Below are 16,121 nucleotides of genomic sequence, written 5' to 3'. Positions count from 1 at the left end.
ACTTAGAAAGAGATAAAGAAAATTTGCAAAGATTGTGTTATGTATTGGATTTAGTAAAGAATGATGGATCCAGAGAGAATTTAGTGTTTGTTATTTTTACTATATATTGCTGAATTAATTCTAATTTCTCCAGAGTCTCTATAGCATAGTAGATTAGAATTGTTTATAGTGAGTAACAGGTATGGTGCACTGCTAGGTCTCTGGGGATATGGGGATAATTGTCCTTCAGCTGAAGTGAAGGCTGGTTGTGTGTCTAGGGGAACCCAGTTTAGTGTGCCAGGTGTCCCGGAAGAATAAGGACAAGTCCTTTGTTGGAGCAAAAAGGAGTTTAAGGGGACCATGCTCATTCCTGTCCTCTCGACAACTTTCTTTGAAGACCGAAGAGTGGTTTTGCGGGAGGTGAAGAAGAAAGATTGGACAGTGCTTTTAAGGCGTTGCCTTAGAAACTGAAGTTTTGGGACTGAGCAGGCTTCTCCGAAAGGAGACCACTCTGGGTTGCATATTGCATCTCGGGGTTTGACATTCACCACATTTTGGGTTCCTGCCTTCAGAATGAAAAACGCTATATGAGAATTATGCAAAACGCCAGATTGGTTCTTATGTTCAAAATAAATCTCAAAGGTTTAGGAAAAAAAATCTTAAAAGGTGATAAACAAGATAAAGAAATATGTTAAGTCTTAACCATATACTCTTCACAATATTACACATCCCATATTGCACTACAAAAATACTGAGGTTAAAAGGAAGTACATTCGCCACTACGAGTTTAGAAATTCATTTAGTTTTGTAGAACAATGTAAAGCAATTTGTCCTGTATACATTTGACAAACATCAATAAACAAATATTGGTAAATATAAGCAGTTCTCACACATGGCTATGTAAATGAAGAATGTAAGTTCATTTAATTCAGTTGAATTTCTTGGTAGCCTGAAGAGAAAGAAAAAAAATACTTTTATAAGATCGCTTTATTGGCCATATACAATTTCTTGTATTAGGAATTTGTCTTTTCGCATACCCCAGCTTGCTCTCCATGAGACACACAGACAGGGAGAGAAGCTTGGGGTCAGAGCGCAGGGTCAGCAATTTATATGGCACCCCTGGAGCAGTTGGGGTTAAGGGCCTTGCTCAGGGGCCCAGCGGAGTAGGATTCCTCTGCCGGCCGTGGGATACAAACCAGCAACCTTCCAGCTACAGGCGCAGATCCATGGCCACAGAGCCACTGCACTGCCCTTTTATGGCTTATATTAAATAAATAAGCTTAAAGACAGATACAGCAGAACCCATCTGGGGACCAATGCGATGGATGCAGACACATTAATCTCCAGGAATGACCCCAGTTCAGCTACCTGTTTCAGTAAATCTCATAAATCTGCTCTTTGCCAAAGAAATGTGGCATATCCAAAATAAATTTTTAGCAGAAAAAAGTAGTTACAGCTGGCTACTGGCCAGGTACAGGTACAGCTGTGGCAATGGGACCATATATTTCAATTTTTGCTTTCCTATAAGAGGAATAACAGAAAGCTGAACAGTAATGAACAGTGTTGTACAAAACTGCACACAACAAACAGGAGTTAAGCAGACCTGACATTCTGATGAATTTGAAAAAAGGCTACCCTTTTGTTTTGTTTTCAACTTAAACTCAGTATTTCATTTTGGGCTTTATACAGAAACTGGCCTCGCGTTGGTGGGAAGTTAATGATACCAAAAGGGAAGAATTAAAAGCTCAGCTGAACATTGTTTGCTTTCAAATAAGGAAATGAGCAGGACACTTCCCTTCTTGTTTATGTAGATTGCGCGCAGGCTGTCAACGAGAATGACAGAAAGGCAGCGCCCATGTCTCTCCTTGCCCTGCTGCAGGGCTCACAGCGACGCAGGCCTCAAGCACACCGACTCCCACTGGAGTGCACCAGAGAGAGGCACTTGTTGGCCAGGGTGCGCAGTAGGAGCTATTCTCCCCGGGGAAAGAGTGTAACAACATCTAACAGCCCTCCCTGCCAGCACTTAATCCCATCAAAGGGGAAGTCAACTTACTTAGGATACTCAGCTAACGACACCCTACCCTCTGTTCATAACTTGCTTGCACTGACTTCTCTGGCTGTATAACTCATAATCAACTTCCACCTGTCTTTCCACACATAGCGCCATTCAGCTTGAGCCTGTTGTTGTTATTATTGTTGTTGCAAATTCAATTTACAAACCAGCAGAGTGAGCAAAGGGTTTAAATATATTTACATCTCATTTACAACGTTATCGTTAATAAAACTGACAGCACAAGCAGATAATTCAGTTTGTTTTAGGATGTATTACCGACATGACTCAGAGCTTGCGATGATGTATTTTTTCCCCACAAACTTTTTCCTGCAAATAACTTCTTTTTTTTAACTCAAGATGTACAGAAACGCGCCTAGAAAGAATTTCAACAAAATTTTAGAGAAATTCATCCTGTTATGTTCATTCGGATGCTACAGTCAGTTTTTAGACTTAAAAAGTTTAAATTTTGCAGGATCTCCTCCAGTATACCAGGGCTATCTAAAAGGAAATGTCATCTCTTCTACGAAAGCCAGAATCCAGAAAGCGAAGCTCCACTGTGCAATATGTACAGTATGTGCATTTCCTTCCTAAGGGAAGTGAGACGGATTGCAGAAACAAGGAGCTTGTCACTGTGCCACACCACGCTCACTGTAACCAAGTGTGCACACAACTGCGCAATACACAACAGAAGTGGAGGAAAGATTTGGTAAAATGCCTTATGCTGGCGCCACACTTCATGACTTTTCCTGTGATTTTCAGTCGTAGCCTTCATTTACATAATCGTAAGAAAATCACAGCGAGTTGTAGAGTCACAGTGCGTGCCTGTTTCCGCCAGCTGTGTAGCGTGACACCCCCAGCGACTCAGTCATAGCGCTCTTAACAGCCCCTATGACAAAGTCAAACTGGTTTGATTTTCTCGTGGCGAGTCGCAAGTCATAGGGGTGGGCTCTTGTGTCTGCAACAGTCTACAGCCAATGAGCGCTCAGCCGGAAGTACCACGACCAAAAAAAATGTGGTGAACTCCAAGTTTTGCGACAAATCCTCTTCTTTTTTTTCTCATCACAAAGGAGAGCACAGGCAACAGCTACCTGCTTGTTCTCCACGCTGCTGCTCTGCATTCAAATCGAGAGAAGAGCAACAAGGTACATTCCCAGGTTTACAGAAATGTCCCACATTGAAAAGTCAAAAGAATTTAACCTTTAGTGTCATGATAAAACAACAGGAGGACCCCACTTATTCAAAATCTTCAGAAGCCACTGACAAATACCAGGAAATGAACTTCTTCAGAATCAACCGTGACACACGAGCCAGAGGAAACAAGTGCAAGTGCATTTAAAACTGAGAACTGGAGGCATTTTTGGTGCAAGGGATTTTGGGATTGTGGAACAAGAAACCAGGCCAAGGCCGTAGTAGCCTATTCTCTGACTTCTTTTTAGAAAGGCCTGAATGAGATGCCCCTCTCAATCAGCTACCATCTATTAAAAGTGTTAGATGGGTCAAATGGCCTCCTTTTGTTTGTAACATTACCGAATGTTTCTCCTTCATTCATAATACTGCTCTATAATGTTGCTGCTGGTTAAAGCTCCTGTATCTACAGTACAGGTATATAACCAGAGGGGCTCACCTTATCTAGCTTAGATTCCAGCTCGCAAACGTCTCCCTCTACCTCTTCAATTGCTGCCCTGTTAAAAAACAAAAGAATGCAGTTAAACAGGAGCCAGTCACATCACGTAGGATAAAACATACTGTACCAGTGTCAGTATCAGATATAAATAAACAATCACAACTAAAAAAATGTTATTGTTGAGGTAAAAAGTACTCTTTTGTGTTAATTATTGATATAACAATAACAGACCAACCAAAAGCAGAAGCTGACATATTACTTAATGAAACAAATGATAAGCATTCTATGGTTTAAGACAATCTGGGGAAACGGAAATCATATTCAAAAGATAGCAAACCAAACAGAGCGTGTATTTCATGTGCAATACTTTACAGTGCGCTTGTGCACTAGCAAGTAGGAAACCGAAGAGAACGCACACACTCAGTCTGAATGGAGGACTGAACCACAGGCATTAGCCTTCCATCAAGAACTTAAAAACACTTGGGATCATTTTCAAATTCCAACAATGACAATGAAAAACGTGGATGCTGGCAACTGAAGGTGCTTCAAAACAGAAATGTTGAAATCAAGACAAAATTTGTTTTTAAAAAATCAGCCCAAGGACTGAAATGACATTCCTGGAACAGCAGCAGATTCTACTGAATGTCTTTCAACAAACAGATTGTCCTCCCAGCTCTGCTCTGACAATCTCAGAGCCCAACAGCATTAGATACCTAATTCTTTCCCTTCTCACTCCTACACAAGTCCAGTCCAGGTTCTGCTGAAACTTTCATATGGAGCAAGTTGTCACGTCACTAGTAGAGAAAACAGAAAGCTCTATACAACACTCATCTCTGTCTAGGTTCTTTAAGTCCTGCATCATGGCCACATAGAAAAAGGTATATTAAAAACAACCTCAAGCACAGACTTTAAGTGATGGAAGTGAAAGAAGCAGATGTCAAATTTTTTATAAACTTTACAGAGTGCTCTTATGGCCAAAATATGACTTTATAAGGCAAAAAAGCACAGGACCGTTTCTTTTTCTCAAAAAAGAACAGAATAACCATCCCATATTTGTCAATTTGAAATACTGAGGTCAACTTTTCCAACATCAGGAAATGCAACTGTACAATGCGTGGCATGATGGATAATGGCATTTCTCTCAAGAAAACATTACAGAAAAGAGAGGAGGAAGGATCAATGAGGAAATGAAAATCCTGAAGGGAAGTCCAATAATTCACTTCACAGAAATCTTGACGCTTCAGCTGAGCAACAGTAACTGCCGCAAGTTTTGGTACCGTGTTTGACACCACAGATGGAAGAACGGAGTTCATTTTATCAAACTTCTCAAGCCACACTGTCCATTTTTACAAATAATAGATTGTGTTATTCACCTACACGACAGAGCTCATACAATTTGGAATATTAATAAATGTACAGACAGGATACACAATTCAAATTGATCTGAAGGCCAGTACGTCATCCAATATCGAAACTGACTGAATACTCGGGAGATTCAAGACTCTCCATTGCTGCCTGTCATACCAGGCTTCCTTCATACAAACTCTGTCGGCCATGGTTTGCTTTGGGGTTCACTTGGTGAGCACCCTGAGACTACTGAAACCACACGGGTAATTTGTCCAGATGGTTCCAATGCTCATGCGTTAAGAGTGAAGTGCTCTTGTGTCGTCAAACACATGGACACCAGAAAGCATCCCTTCCTTAAACTCTGCAGAGGCCATGGCCACTGTGGTATCCTATTCATGATGGACATCAAGAGCTCTCTGCTCTATCCTGATGGACACATCTTCACTGCTTTCTGTTTCAGTTAGGTACACCACTGGGGTCCTGCATCTCTGGCTGTATGTGTGTAACTTACAACTACTTTGGTTTCATTTGTGTCCCTTTGTCTCTCTTAATGGATAATAAGAGGTTTTTTTCCGGCCTTGTTTTTCAGGCACACAACTTTCCCTTCCTTGGTCCTTCCAGTACAAATTCTGAAGCAGGCCCGGCTGCCCCTGTTTCTAATATGACACGTCCCACCATCCGCCCACAAAAAAGAAGGCAGAAAAAAAGACTTTGAGGCCGTGCTGCCAAACACAGGAAACCGAATGCCACAGGGCCTATTTTTGGAGTGGCTTTCATTAATGTAACAAAACAGATCCTTTATTGCCTGCATTGTCAGAGCAGTTACAGCCAGCACAACTAACATTCTGGAACACTGCAAAGAACAAAGCCTGCAGAGGTGACATCATCAGTGGGTGGCGCTTTGGAGGGTGGGAACCAAGATACAGATTACAGTCCTTAGAAGCCACACAGACACCCTGACTGTGTAAATAAATAAGAGGGATTAGGAAAGGCTTGATTAGTGTCATGACATTTGATACCAAAAACTAAGGTGTGCAAAAGTGATTGAGAAACAACATTTCTTATGAGTTTACTGTTCAAAGTTAATGAGGAGTACCTAACAAGAATATTGGGAAGTTCAAATATAAAAAAATAAAGAATAACACTAGGAAACTCTCACATGTACAGTACACTTAGAGAATTAAAAAAAACACAAATGACCTTAACCTCACCAGTTTAGTGGGTCTGCTGATATATAATAGCTGGTATCAGGTGGGGTCTGCACTTTAATGGAGGACTAAGTGGGTCTCCTACTATACGAAAGGCACTTTGGGACCCTTTGGAATGAAAAGTTGTCTACAGATGTACACAAGTATTATTACTGTGCCATGTGTTTAGTGGAGCCTTAGATTTAAAAAAAGCAGTACAATTTCACACACAGGAAAATCTATAATGCATTTACCACACTTCGCTTGCAACTGTGCTCTTAACTCTACAGAAAGATGCTGGTTAATATAAATTTGTCTAAACCATGATCACAAGAACAGATTTCATTTTGTAATTTTCCACAGCTTTATTTCCAATTAAAAGCTTAGCCAGCTCTGCAAATCACTGTTGAGCTTTGCGTCATATACACTAAGAATGTACGGGTATCTGCAAATCTCTCTTTTAATACAATTCTGTTACACTGAAGTGCTTTCTTCTCTGATTTTCTCAAAAACAATTTAGAAGAAAATAAAAGCCTCTTATAAAAACAAAAGCAAGTCAAATCTAACATATTTATGATAGTAAGAGCCTGAAGTACAGTTCCTCATTACAGGTGGTAACAGCACAGTCTAAAAATATATCTTTGATACATTCTCCTGTCTCATACATCAGCCTACAAAAACAAGGCTAGTTCTCTTAATCTCAAGCTGTGAAATTAATCTAGCGCTATTTCTGTTAGTTCCTGAGGTGTTATCCAAAAGTATCCTTAGCTGACCTAATTTTAATGATTGCCCCGGGTTTTACAGGGAAATAAAAACTCTATTGCTCAGAAAACAAGATACGAAAGGTCTGTGGCTTGCAAAAGCAATGAATGTTTTTTTGGTCTTCTAGTCCAAGCAGAGCCAATAAAGAGGATGGTGGTAGATGATCTGTGTCCCAGTGAACCAAGGACAGGATATGCACAGTCATGATCTAACGGTGCATTTAATACAAGGTATTTATTTCTACTATTATCCATGAGATTCCCTGCAGCCCCCTGCAAATGTCTTTAATCCAAAAACCATTGCAGCAGGCCCTAACAGACTATTGGAAACCACGTTTATCAGGGTACATGTCCAACATACACAGGACTTCAAGATTTCTTTCTTAATTACATTTAAACTATTTTCTCTCCTTGTCTACAGTAAATTTCAGAAACAGATTTTCAAAGCTTTTTCTGCCTTATACTGCTGACTGTTCTTTGTTACGTAAATAAGTGTGTAGCAATCAAAGGAGGAAGAACAGTTTTCCAAATGTTTAGGATTATCATTGCTATGATAGAGCCATTCTGAGTTCCATTATTCTCATGTTGTACTGCATTTTCTCATTTATTTTCTGTGACACTTCCAGGATCATGTAAATACACGACAGCTGATGAAATATGGAATATCCTGAAACCTGGCCAGAGGACGGAGTCAAACTGCACAACTCATGTGGTTATTTTTCGATTCTAGTACAAAGTAGATGAGGCTAAGCTTTTCATTTCCACAGTAACGCAGGTCTGTGTACTACGTATTATAATATCTGGATTTAATAATTTAATACCATATTTGACCATATCTGTAAGCACAAGAAAGGCTTCCTGAATAGCATCACAAGCTTTGCAGGCCTTTGACTTGCGGGCGGAACGTTGTGATAACGGGTGGTCAAGAGAAACCGTATTAACCAAAGGTACAGAACTCTATTTCTGACTCGTCTGAAGGGACAAAAAGGAGAATTACTGTACTTGTGGGATTGAAAGCGTGAAGAAATTGCAGCTTTCAGGTCCTTTAAGAGTGTGTTTTAACTTCCACCGCAGGTGTAATTATGTCAAGGAGAATACAGAGCGCTGTGCTCCCATGTTTGTTCAGAGTGCAGCCATCTGCGCCATGAGATCGACTCTGCTCAACAGCAATGTCACAGTGTGGATTTTACACTACAAACAAGTATAAACCAATATACACCACTTCTCCCATATATTTCACACTGTCAGATTGGGGAAAACAGATTGATAATGGCTTTAAAGTATACTATTTAATGAGTTCCGAGTAAATACTAGAAAGCCACTCATGAAAGTAATCCCCAACAACATAATGGGGGGGCTTCATGTAGCTTTAGCGGCCTTCTGATGTCATGCTTCTACGTTGAAAGCTTTTCAAGGCAAAATGTCACCTTGGAAAAATAAATTGACAACAAAAGTCACTTTGCCTTGCAAGGAATAACAAGGAGACAATTCCTCTACGTCTGACACAACAACTGTCCCATTTGCGACACACATCTCCCTGCTGATGGAATCATCAAAGGAAAGTGCTGCGTACAGGATGTGTCAAATACTAATGGATCTGAACTGCTGCCTGGGGAAAGAGGCAAGGTACTGTCACAGCAGGTCACACTTCCTGCAGGAACTCCAGAGAGGAACACGGGTCTGTGAAACTGCACCCTTATCACTATTAACCTCATTTCCTCTTGACGCGCAGATGCACCAATTGTATTATCTCTCTGTAGGTGATAATAATCTCTCTTCAACTGCTCACACATGGTTCTCTTACACCTGATTGTGTGCGTCGCTTTTCGGAGGCTTGCAAACAGATTCTCATGATGACGGCACTCGTCTACTGAAAAAAACGCGCCCTCATCACACACACACACACATATTTCAAGGGGAGATGTTAACAGGAAATTAAGGATTCTGCTTAATCTAGTGAACTACAAGATTTTAAGAAAATAATTTGGGCCATGAGGTCATTAAGGAAGATGAATCTGCCAGCTCTGTGGTTTTCTACATTCTTCCATCCACACTTAATTTGCACCAGTACGCTGCAAATAAACTTAATTTTGTCAATGTTAATGAGTAATCTGATCATGTAATAATAATTATAATAATAATTGCTTACACTTATATAGCGCTTTTCTGGACACTCCACTCAAAGCGCTTTACAGGTAATGGGGTCTCCCCTCCACCACCACCAATGTGCAGCATCCACCTGGATGATGCGACGGCAGCCATAGTGCTCACCACACATCAGCTATTAGTGGGGAGGAGAGCAGAGAGTAATGAAGCCAATTCATAGATGGGGATTATTAGGAGGCCATGATTGGTTAAGGCCAATGGGAAATTTGGCCAGGACGCCAGGGTTACACCCCTACTCTTTTCGAGAAACGCCCTGGGATTTTTAATGACCACAGAGAGTCAGGACCTCGGTTTTACGTCTCATCCGAAGGACGGCACCTGTTTACAGTATAGTGTCCCCATCACTATACTGGGGCATTAGGACCCACATGGACCACAGGGTGAGCGCCCCCTGCTGGCCCCACTAACACCTCTTCCAGCAGCAACCTTAGTTTTCCCAGGAGGTCTCCCATCCAGGTACTGACCAGGCTCACACCTGCTTAGCTTCAGTGGGTTGCCAGTTGTGAGTTGCAGGGTGACATGGCTGCTGGCAATGTAAATTGTATTACCTGGATTCAAGATCCAGTTTCTATTCCCCCCTCTGTATATACAGCTAATTAAAAACTGTATCCAATCAGCGATTAGAAATCTGAAATGCAAACCTAAATTGCACCAAAGATGTCAACAAGAGGCCAAGAGGCACGTATAGCTTATCAGTCAGGTTCAGCAGACGTCCCTGCCAGCAATCTTCCACTAGATTATTTATATCACTAGGTACTCTCATTGTGTATTTTAATGCATGGATACATTTTAAATGAGTTATTCATTAACTAATTGACTTCTTCTGTTCACTTGTAAACAGCAGACAGCAGGCCACTCCTTGTGAGATAGTTTTCCATTCTGACCTCAAGGGGCTAAAGTGATAATTACTGGCAGTGAGGTAATCAGGCTCTAATTCTTCTTACAGCTGAAGAACGAAAGAGACTAAGTCTAACACATATCTATCTCTATTCCATGCCTGTTTCTGACGGAAACAATAAAGTAACGGTACCATTTGGTTAGCCTGAAAATCTGAATCCCGCCAAGCAGTCACACACAAGCAAAGAATTTTCGTCAAAATGACTCATGAGCTTTCGGCACTTCAACCGAAGAGACACTGGACCTCACTGCTTCTTATTACTGCAACACAGGACAGTGCAAATCTTCCTGTTTGCAGTCAACAAGAGTCTGAGCAGCCCTATGGTATTCAGAGTTCAAGAATGTCATGAAAAACATAATCATGTGTTTCAGGGCTCTTAGTTTTAAAGACATTTGATAACCCAGAGATGAATACTGTACTAATGACAAGTTTCTCAGAAGGTCAACAAAGAATTACACAAATAATAATCATTATCTTCAAACACACAGAATCAGTAAATGAACGTCTCCTCAAGCCCACAAACGTATGGCTAAAACTTCTATCAACATAAAAAGCTGTTGTTTCCTTGGGGGAGAAATGACATGAAGAGAACTGACCTGGAAAGTATATTGTTTAGCTATTTAGGAGGCTTTGGACTAAAAGCTGATTACCTAACTTCTTTAAAGAAATAGATGAGTTCCTGGGATCAATCAGCTACTATCTACCAAACAGGCAAGATCTGCCATATGACGTCCTCTCATTTGTAATTATTTTTAGGTTCTTGCAATAACTTTCTGTAACAAATCAAATTCTTTTTTGGGTTTTGTGTCATCCTGTTTCATTATCCTTCTTTCGTATCACACACTGCTTGAAGTACCTTGCTCATATAATCAAAACTGGCCTAGGGATGGAAATGTTAAGCCATATTGCCCAGACATTTTTCAAACCAACATCTTCGTGCAGAAGATTAATGGGATTTCAATATTACTCCATTTCTCTTTAGGGCATCAGTGGTTGAAAGAATCTCAATGTCACATTCTGTGTTTACTGGAGCTTATGAGCATCACATTACCATAGAACGTACTTGTAATATTCTTTTCCAAAACTAGGCAATTCAAGAGCTGAGTTAATGTCCTACCTGTAAGACTTCACGAACAGTCCAAACTGGTTCTGTATTAATTAAAACCTGAAGTTGTCAAGGCCTCTCCAGAAGCCCTTTTCAGTGACTTTCAAAAAGCAGAGATTATTCTAGGCCTTACATAAGGAAAGGACAGAGCAGGACTGATTAATATGAAATCACTTTACATATGAAAACTGTTTCCTATTGTAAAGAAGGTGTGATTGGGATATGATCTACTGACCAAGAAAGCAGATAGTAAGGAAACTATCCTGAACCAACCTATCTATTTGTATATATTTTCCTTATATGTAACACTGTCAACTGCAGAGCCCAGATTCCAGATTGCATACACCAAAACACCTAATCCGCAAAAATCCGCCAGTATAACAAGTGCTATACCCACACACAAGACCATTACCTCCCACTGCAGTGAAGATCTGACAACCCTTAACTACAGTATACAACTTATCCCTGTGAGTAGGGCACGACATTCTCGTTGACACCCCTCCCCTCCACAAACACACACTTCGGTGGCACCACTGCTTGATTATTAACTACAAAATTACTGTCCTCCATTGTTCAAGAGAACTGGGGTGTCTGCTGTTCCAACATCAACAACTTCAGGACTTCAAATGAGTTACTTTCAAAAAGACACAGCTGTCAGGAGGGCTAAACAAAGGTTATGACCTGCTGAGGTACAGGCAACAAAAAGTGAGACGTGGCAACAGGTTGGATATTCATATCGACATTGTGTTTCCCCACAGGGTTAGCACCAGCACAGTAAAATCTCTCGGGAGTGTTTTTATGTATGACTCATCAATATAGGCAAAAAAAAAACCCACAAGGCCCTCCAGTTTCTGAAAAATAGCTTGCAATCACGCGCAGCTTCAAAAGTTCTTTTAATTCCATTCCGGTGCAGAAAAGCATCTGAAAGTAATTCCGCTTTTCTGGCAAAAGAAAAACTAATTAGAATCGGAAATAAACAAAACAAGTAAAAGATCTGTGCATTCCAATAACTGAGCTCCTTGAATTCTAAAAGAGATTGAAGCTAGACAGCAGACCTACAACAGAGCTGTCCCCAGCCATTCCTGGAGAAAAACTACCAGAACGTTAGGACTTCAGGAATAGGAATAAGAATTGCTAGATCACAAGCAGCAGTACACTAATCCTCACTTACCTCATTTGACTGTGTGACATTACAGTGCTATCAGACTAACTCTAATAAAAGTCCTGCATGGAGTCACTCTTGGTCTCTCTAAGGTCTGTAGTCTTAGAGTTGGGGGGTAGTTGCTTTGTCTCTTATGTATTTAAGAAAGAACATTTGTCATATTTCTAGCTCTGCATTCCAGTTTAGAAAGCAACCCCACAGTCACGGGGACTGTAAGGCAATAGGAATATAGTGACTGAAAGGAAATATACAGTACACCACAAACATGGAGGAAAAAAAGTGTAAACCACTGATGAAAGTGCATGGGAGGTCCTCAGAATGGGCAAAAATGTTACGTGTATTTAAAGCATTTCCCGCCTACACTGCAGATAATGAATTAATTCGAGGAAATCCCAAAGGTCAGTTAAAAGTATAACAAAAAACACATATGAGGCTGATGGACCAAGTGGGCGGAGCGGTGGCTCTGTGGCTAAGGATCTGTTCCTGTGACTGGAAGGTTGCCGGTTCAAATCCCACAGCTGGCAGAGGAATCGTACTCTGTTGGGCCCCTGAGCAAGGCCCTTCACCCCAACTGCTCCAGGGGTGCTGAACAATGGCTGACCCTGCGCTCTGACCCCAAGCTTCTCCCCCTGTCTGTGTGTCTCATGGAGAGCAAGCTGGGGTATGCGAAAAGACGAATTCCTAATGCAAGAAATTGTATAGGGCTAATAAAGCAACATTATCATTATTATTATTGGACATTCTGCTTAAGTTGTAAGTACTTATTTCTATTTTACGTTTACTGTATCAGACCCATCAATGCTTTACAACACAACCTCCCTAAACTTTTATTTTATGCAGCTCCGCTTAACAGCTTTAGAAATCCAAATCTAAGCAAATGAGACAAAGTCACTCAAGAGCCCAGACTGTGAAGCTGACAGTACTGTCAATGACAAGCAGCTAGACCCCAGCAAATTAAAAGGAGGGTTTGACAATACGAGGTCACTGATTTCCATGGAAACAGCTCAGCTGTACTTCTTAAATCAAGACTGACACGTTTAAGGTAGAAGCCTTAGAAGGAAAACAGGCCATGCATGCTGACAGGGAAACATCGTAAAAGTAACTCTTTTATCTAAAAGCACATACGTTATGAAATCCTTTACACCCTGCTTGTAATGAACTTCTGCAGCTACAGTATATTAAGCCCCGTCAGAGACGCAATGGGGCAGTTGACTTTTTAATCACAACACACCATTTCCAACCCTGTAACCTCATTGTTTTCAAAATTACACAACCATTACCTCCTACTGAAAGTTAAGTCTTAAGTGTGCAAATAAGTAAACTGCTTTGGGTCTTCTTATTTTTTTCCTGCAGTTAACTGGATATTACCAAGATTCCTGTAAGTGTTTATACTATATTTATACTATATAGTTACTCAGGATTTAACACTTCAAAATAATGTTTACTCCTGAGTAACTGAACATGAACATGTTTTGAGTGGTTTTCCCAGTGAAGCTGTACAGCACTGAGTTTTGTGCAGCCCAACATTTGCCCCTACGGACAGTGATATACAGTAGATCTAAGTTGGAAACGGATTTAAGGGCTCTCTCTGTATTACCCAATCCCTTTTTTCATTCATGATATTAAAGAGATCTGATCTTCTTCTGACTTACTGCTGTTGTCAACAAAGTACCAGTCTCCATATTGTTTTAGAGGGAATATTTTAAAAAGTAGGCTTATACGTTATACTATACCTACAACAGTAGCAACTGAGGATCACACATTCTCACCATCAGGAGATTTTGCAGGACACTTTACCTAGTTGATTTAATTTCCTATATGTACCCCATAGCAACCATAACCTTGTGTGCACTCTGTAAGGAGTTATAATAAGATATTGCATATAAGTGCTGCAATTTGCATTTCACAGTAACCATGACTCATCTTTATTCAATTGGACTATTCCTTGATGATAATTCACAGGACTATCCCTGAAGTCTAAATCCGGTGCAGTGGATACCACTGTATACCAAGTTTCAGATATGCCCTTTCATCAATATCAGAGAGGATGACATGAAGATGTCCAAACTTTTATGAAAATTCTAAAAAAGTGCAGGAAGCCAAGCAACCTGTCAAGAGGAACACTCTGACACAACATCCCATAGGCAATTTCATGAGTTTTCATCCAGGGATTTAGATCTGAAAATCCCCAAAGAAAAAGCATAGTAATCACTATCATTTCAAGAGGGGTCCCACATCTCTGGTGCGAGTCCTCCAAATTATAACACATGGAGGACATTCGATATTTCTTTTCTTGAGGATAGTCAGCCTGAAGTATGTTTGGCCGAGAAGATGCAGAATCTCGCAGGCGACTGTATCCAACACGACAGCAGAAGCAGAGCTCTCAGTCTGAGCACTGTACTGAAGGCACAGGCTCTCTCCAGGGGCTCTGGAGCACAGGCCCGCGCTCCTCCCCGTTTTCACAGCAAGTTCTTCCACTTAGCAAGCTCCCTCCTCCCCCTTTGCTCACTATTCCAGCTGGAGAGACTCCAAGGTCGACAGTGAGGCAACGTCCTAGTTTTCGCTGGCCAGAAACCTTCCATTCTTTTCCTGTATCAGCACTTTCATAGCTCCCCAGCTCTAGGCCAAAGTAACACTGATGGGAAGAAAACATTATTCTTGGCCTAAGCAGGAGTCAAGAGAGTATGAGAATGACTGGAGCTCTCGGAGACATCCAGCAGGACCGTAGTAAGAGAGTTTCACAAGTGCCTCCACACACATGATAGCGACTCACACTTGACTACGCCAGACTTTACTTCAAGTAAAAAACGATCAGCATGACCACTAACTGTTGTGATATCAAGTGGGGATCAGCTTAATTCATCCAACTCCTGTTGACAGCAGGAACAAATATTAACATTCGTCTTTACAGACTAGCTTGTACTGTGATTTTGTTTTTAATCAAGTTGATTCTGGAATGATGTGGATGTTCATTCGCCAAATGATCTTTTCAGAGGTAGCACTGTGGTTTTGACAAGCTGGTAATGACTTGCAGGTCAAGCAGGTTAACGTGCTGTAGATGTGAAAATTAGCTACTTTGGATTTACACCTCACAACTGATTAGATTGTTCATGTTTCATTAAGTTCAGCACTTCCTAAGAAAGAGACAGGCATAAAAAACTTTGATTTGTGGTTATCTTAATGCATTCAGATGTTAGTGATATCCTCACCGCAATGATACGTACCCTGTTTGGGATTAATTGGCCAACTATATCGACAACAGAGATGGCGGTCGGACAGTCATCTTCGTTAATGCACGTTCTGCTTTTGTCACCAATTTTATTGCCTCTCTGTCCCAGTACAGATACGCCATGACATTGTTCAGCATCTCAGTCTCTGAAAACTAGGCATTAGTTTCAAAAGTGGGAAGAAAAAAAAGATCCTTACAATTACTATCGCTTTCCACCATACATAAGAGTAATCAGAACTAGGAAACTTCACTAGAAACCTCCAGGCTTTTTGATAAGTGGTGACATCTTATATAGAAAGCACATCTACAGTAGGCCCCCGCCACCTTAAATCATTCTAAAAACTTAGATTTTGTCATCTTTCACAAAGTACAATGGATCATTTCAAATTTGTTAAATACCACACACCTTCACACGCTAATTCAGTAACAAGTCCAGCACAGAAGAAAACACAACAGCCATTAGGCAAGTAAACTATTAGGCCTTTAAAAGGCGCTGCGTCATATAACCACACAGCGTACGTGGCCTCCTGTAGACATTCTGTGCAAATGTTTTTTATAGTTTCTAATGAAAAGCATGTCGCAAAGCAAGCTTCAAACAATCTGAGCGAAG

General features: G+C 40.8%; 1 protein-coding gene across 8 annotated transcripts in view; it reads right to left on the bottom strand.

Moving 5' to 3' along the window:
• Window positions 1-16,121, bottom strand: part of LOC148677039 (arf-GAP with coiled-coil, ANK repeat and PH domain-containing protein 2-like) — a 70,631-nt gene that overhangs the window by 38,212 nt on the left and 16,298 nt on the right. For all 8 annotated transcript variants that reach the window (XR_015929568.1, XM_088616976.1, XM_088616993.1 and 5 more), the window contains exon 2: window positions 3,657-3,714. Coding sequence is in view for 7 of the 8 variants with exons in the window: in XM_088616976.1 (XP_088473102.1) it covers window positions 3,657-3,714 (58 nt within the window). In the remaining variant the exon portion in view is untranslated. The remainder of the gene's footprint in view (window positions 1-3,656; window positions 3,715-16,121) is intronic.

The sequence above is a fragment of the Lepisosteus platostomus genome, chromosome 2 (assembly GCF_059453375.1).
Source record: "Lepisosteus platostomus isolate fLepPlt1 chromosome 2, fLepPlt1.hap1, whole genome shotgun sequence".
Taxonomy (NCBI): Eukaryota; Metazoa; Chordata; class Actinopteri; order Semionotiformes; family Lepisosteidae; genus Lepisosteus; species Lepisosteus platostomus.
The sequence above is the reverse complement of the archived record's forward strand: the minus strand, read 5'-3'. Positions and strand labels throughout refer to the sequence as shown.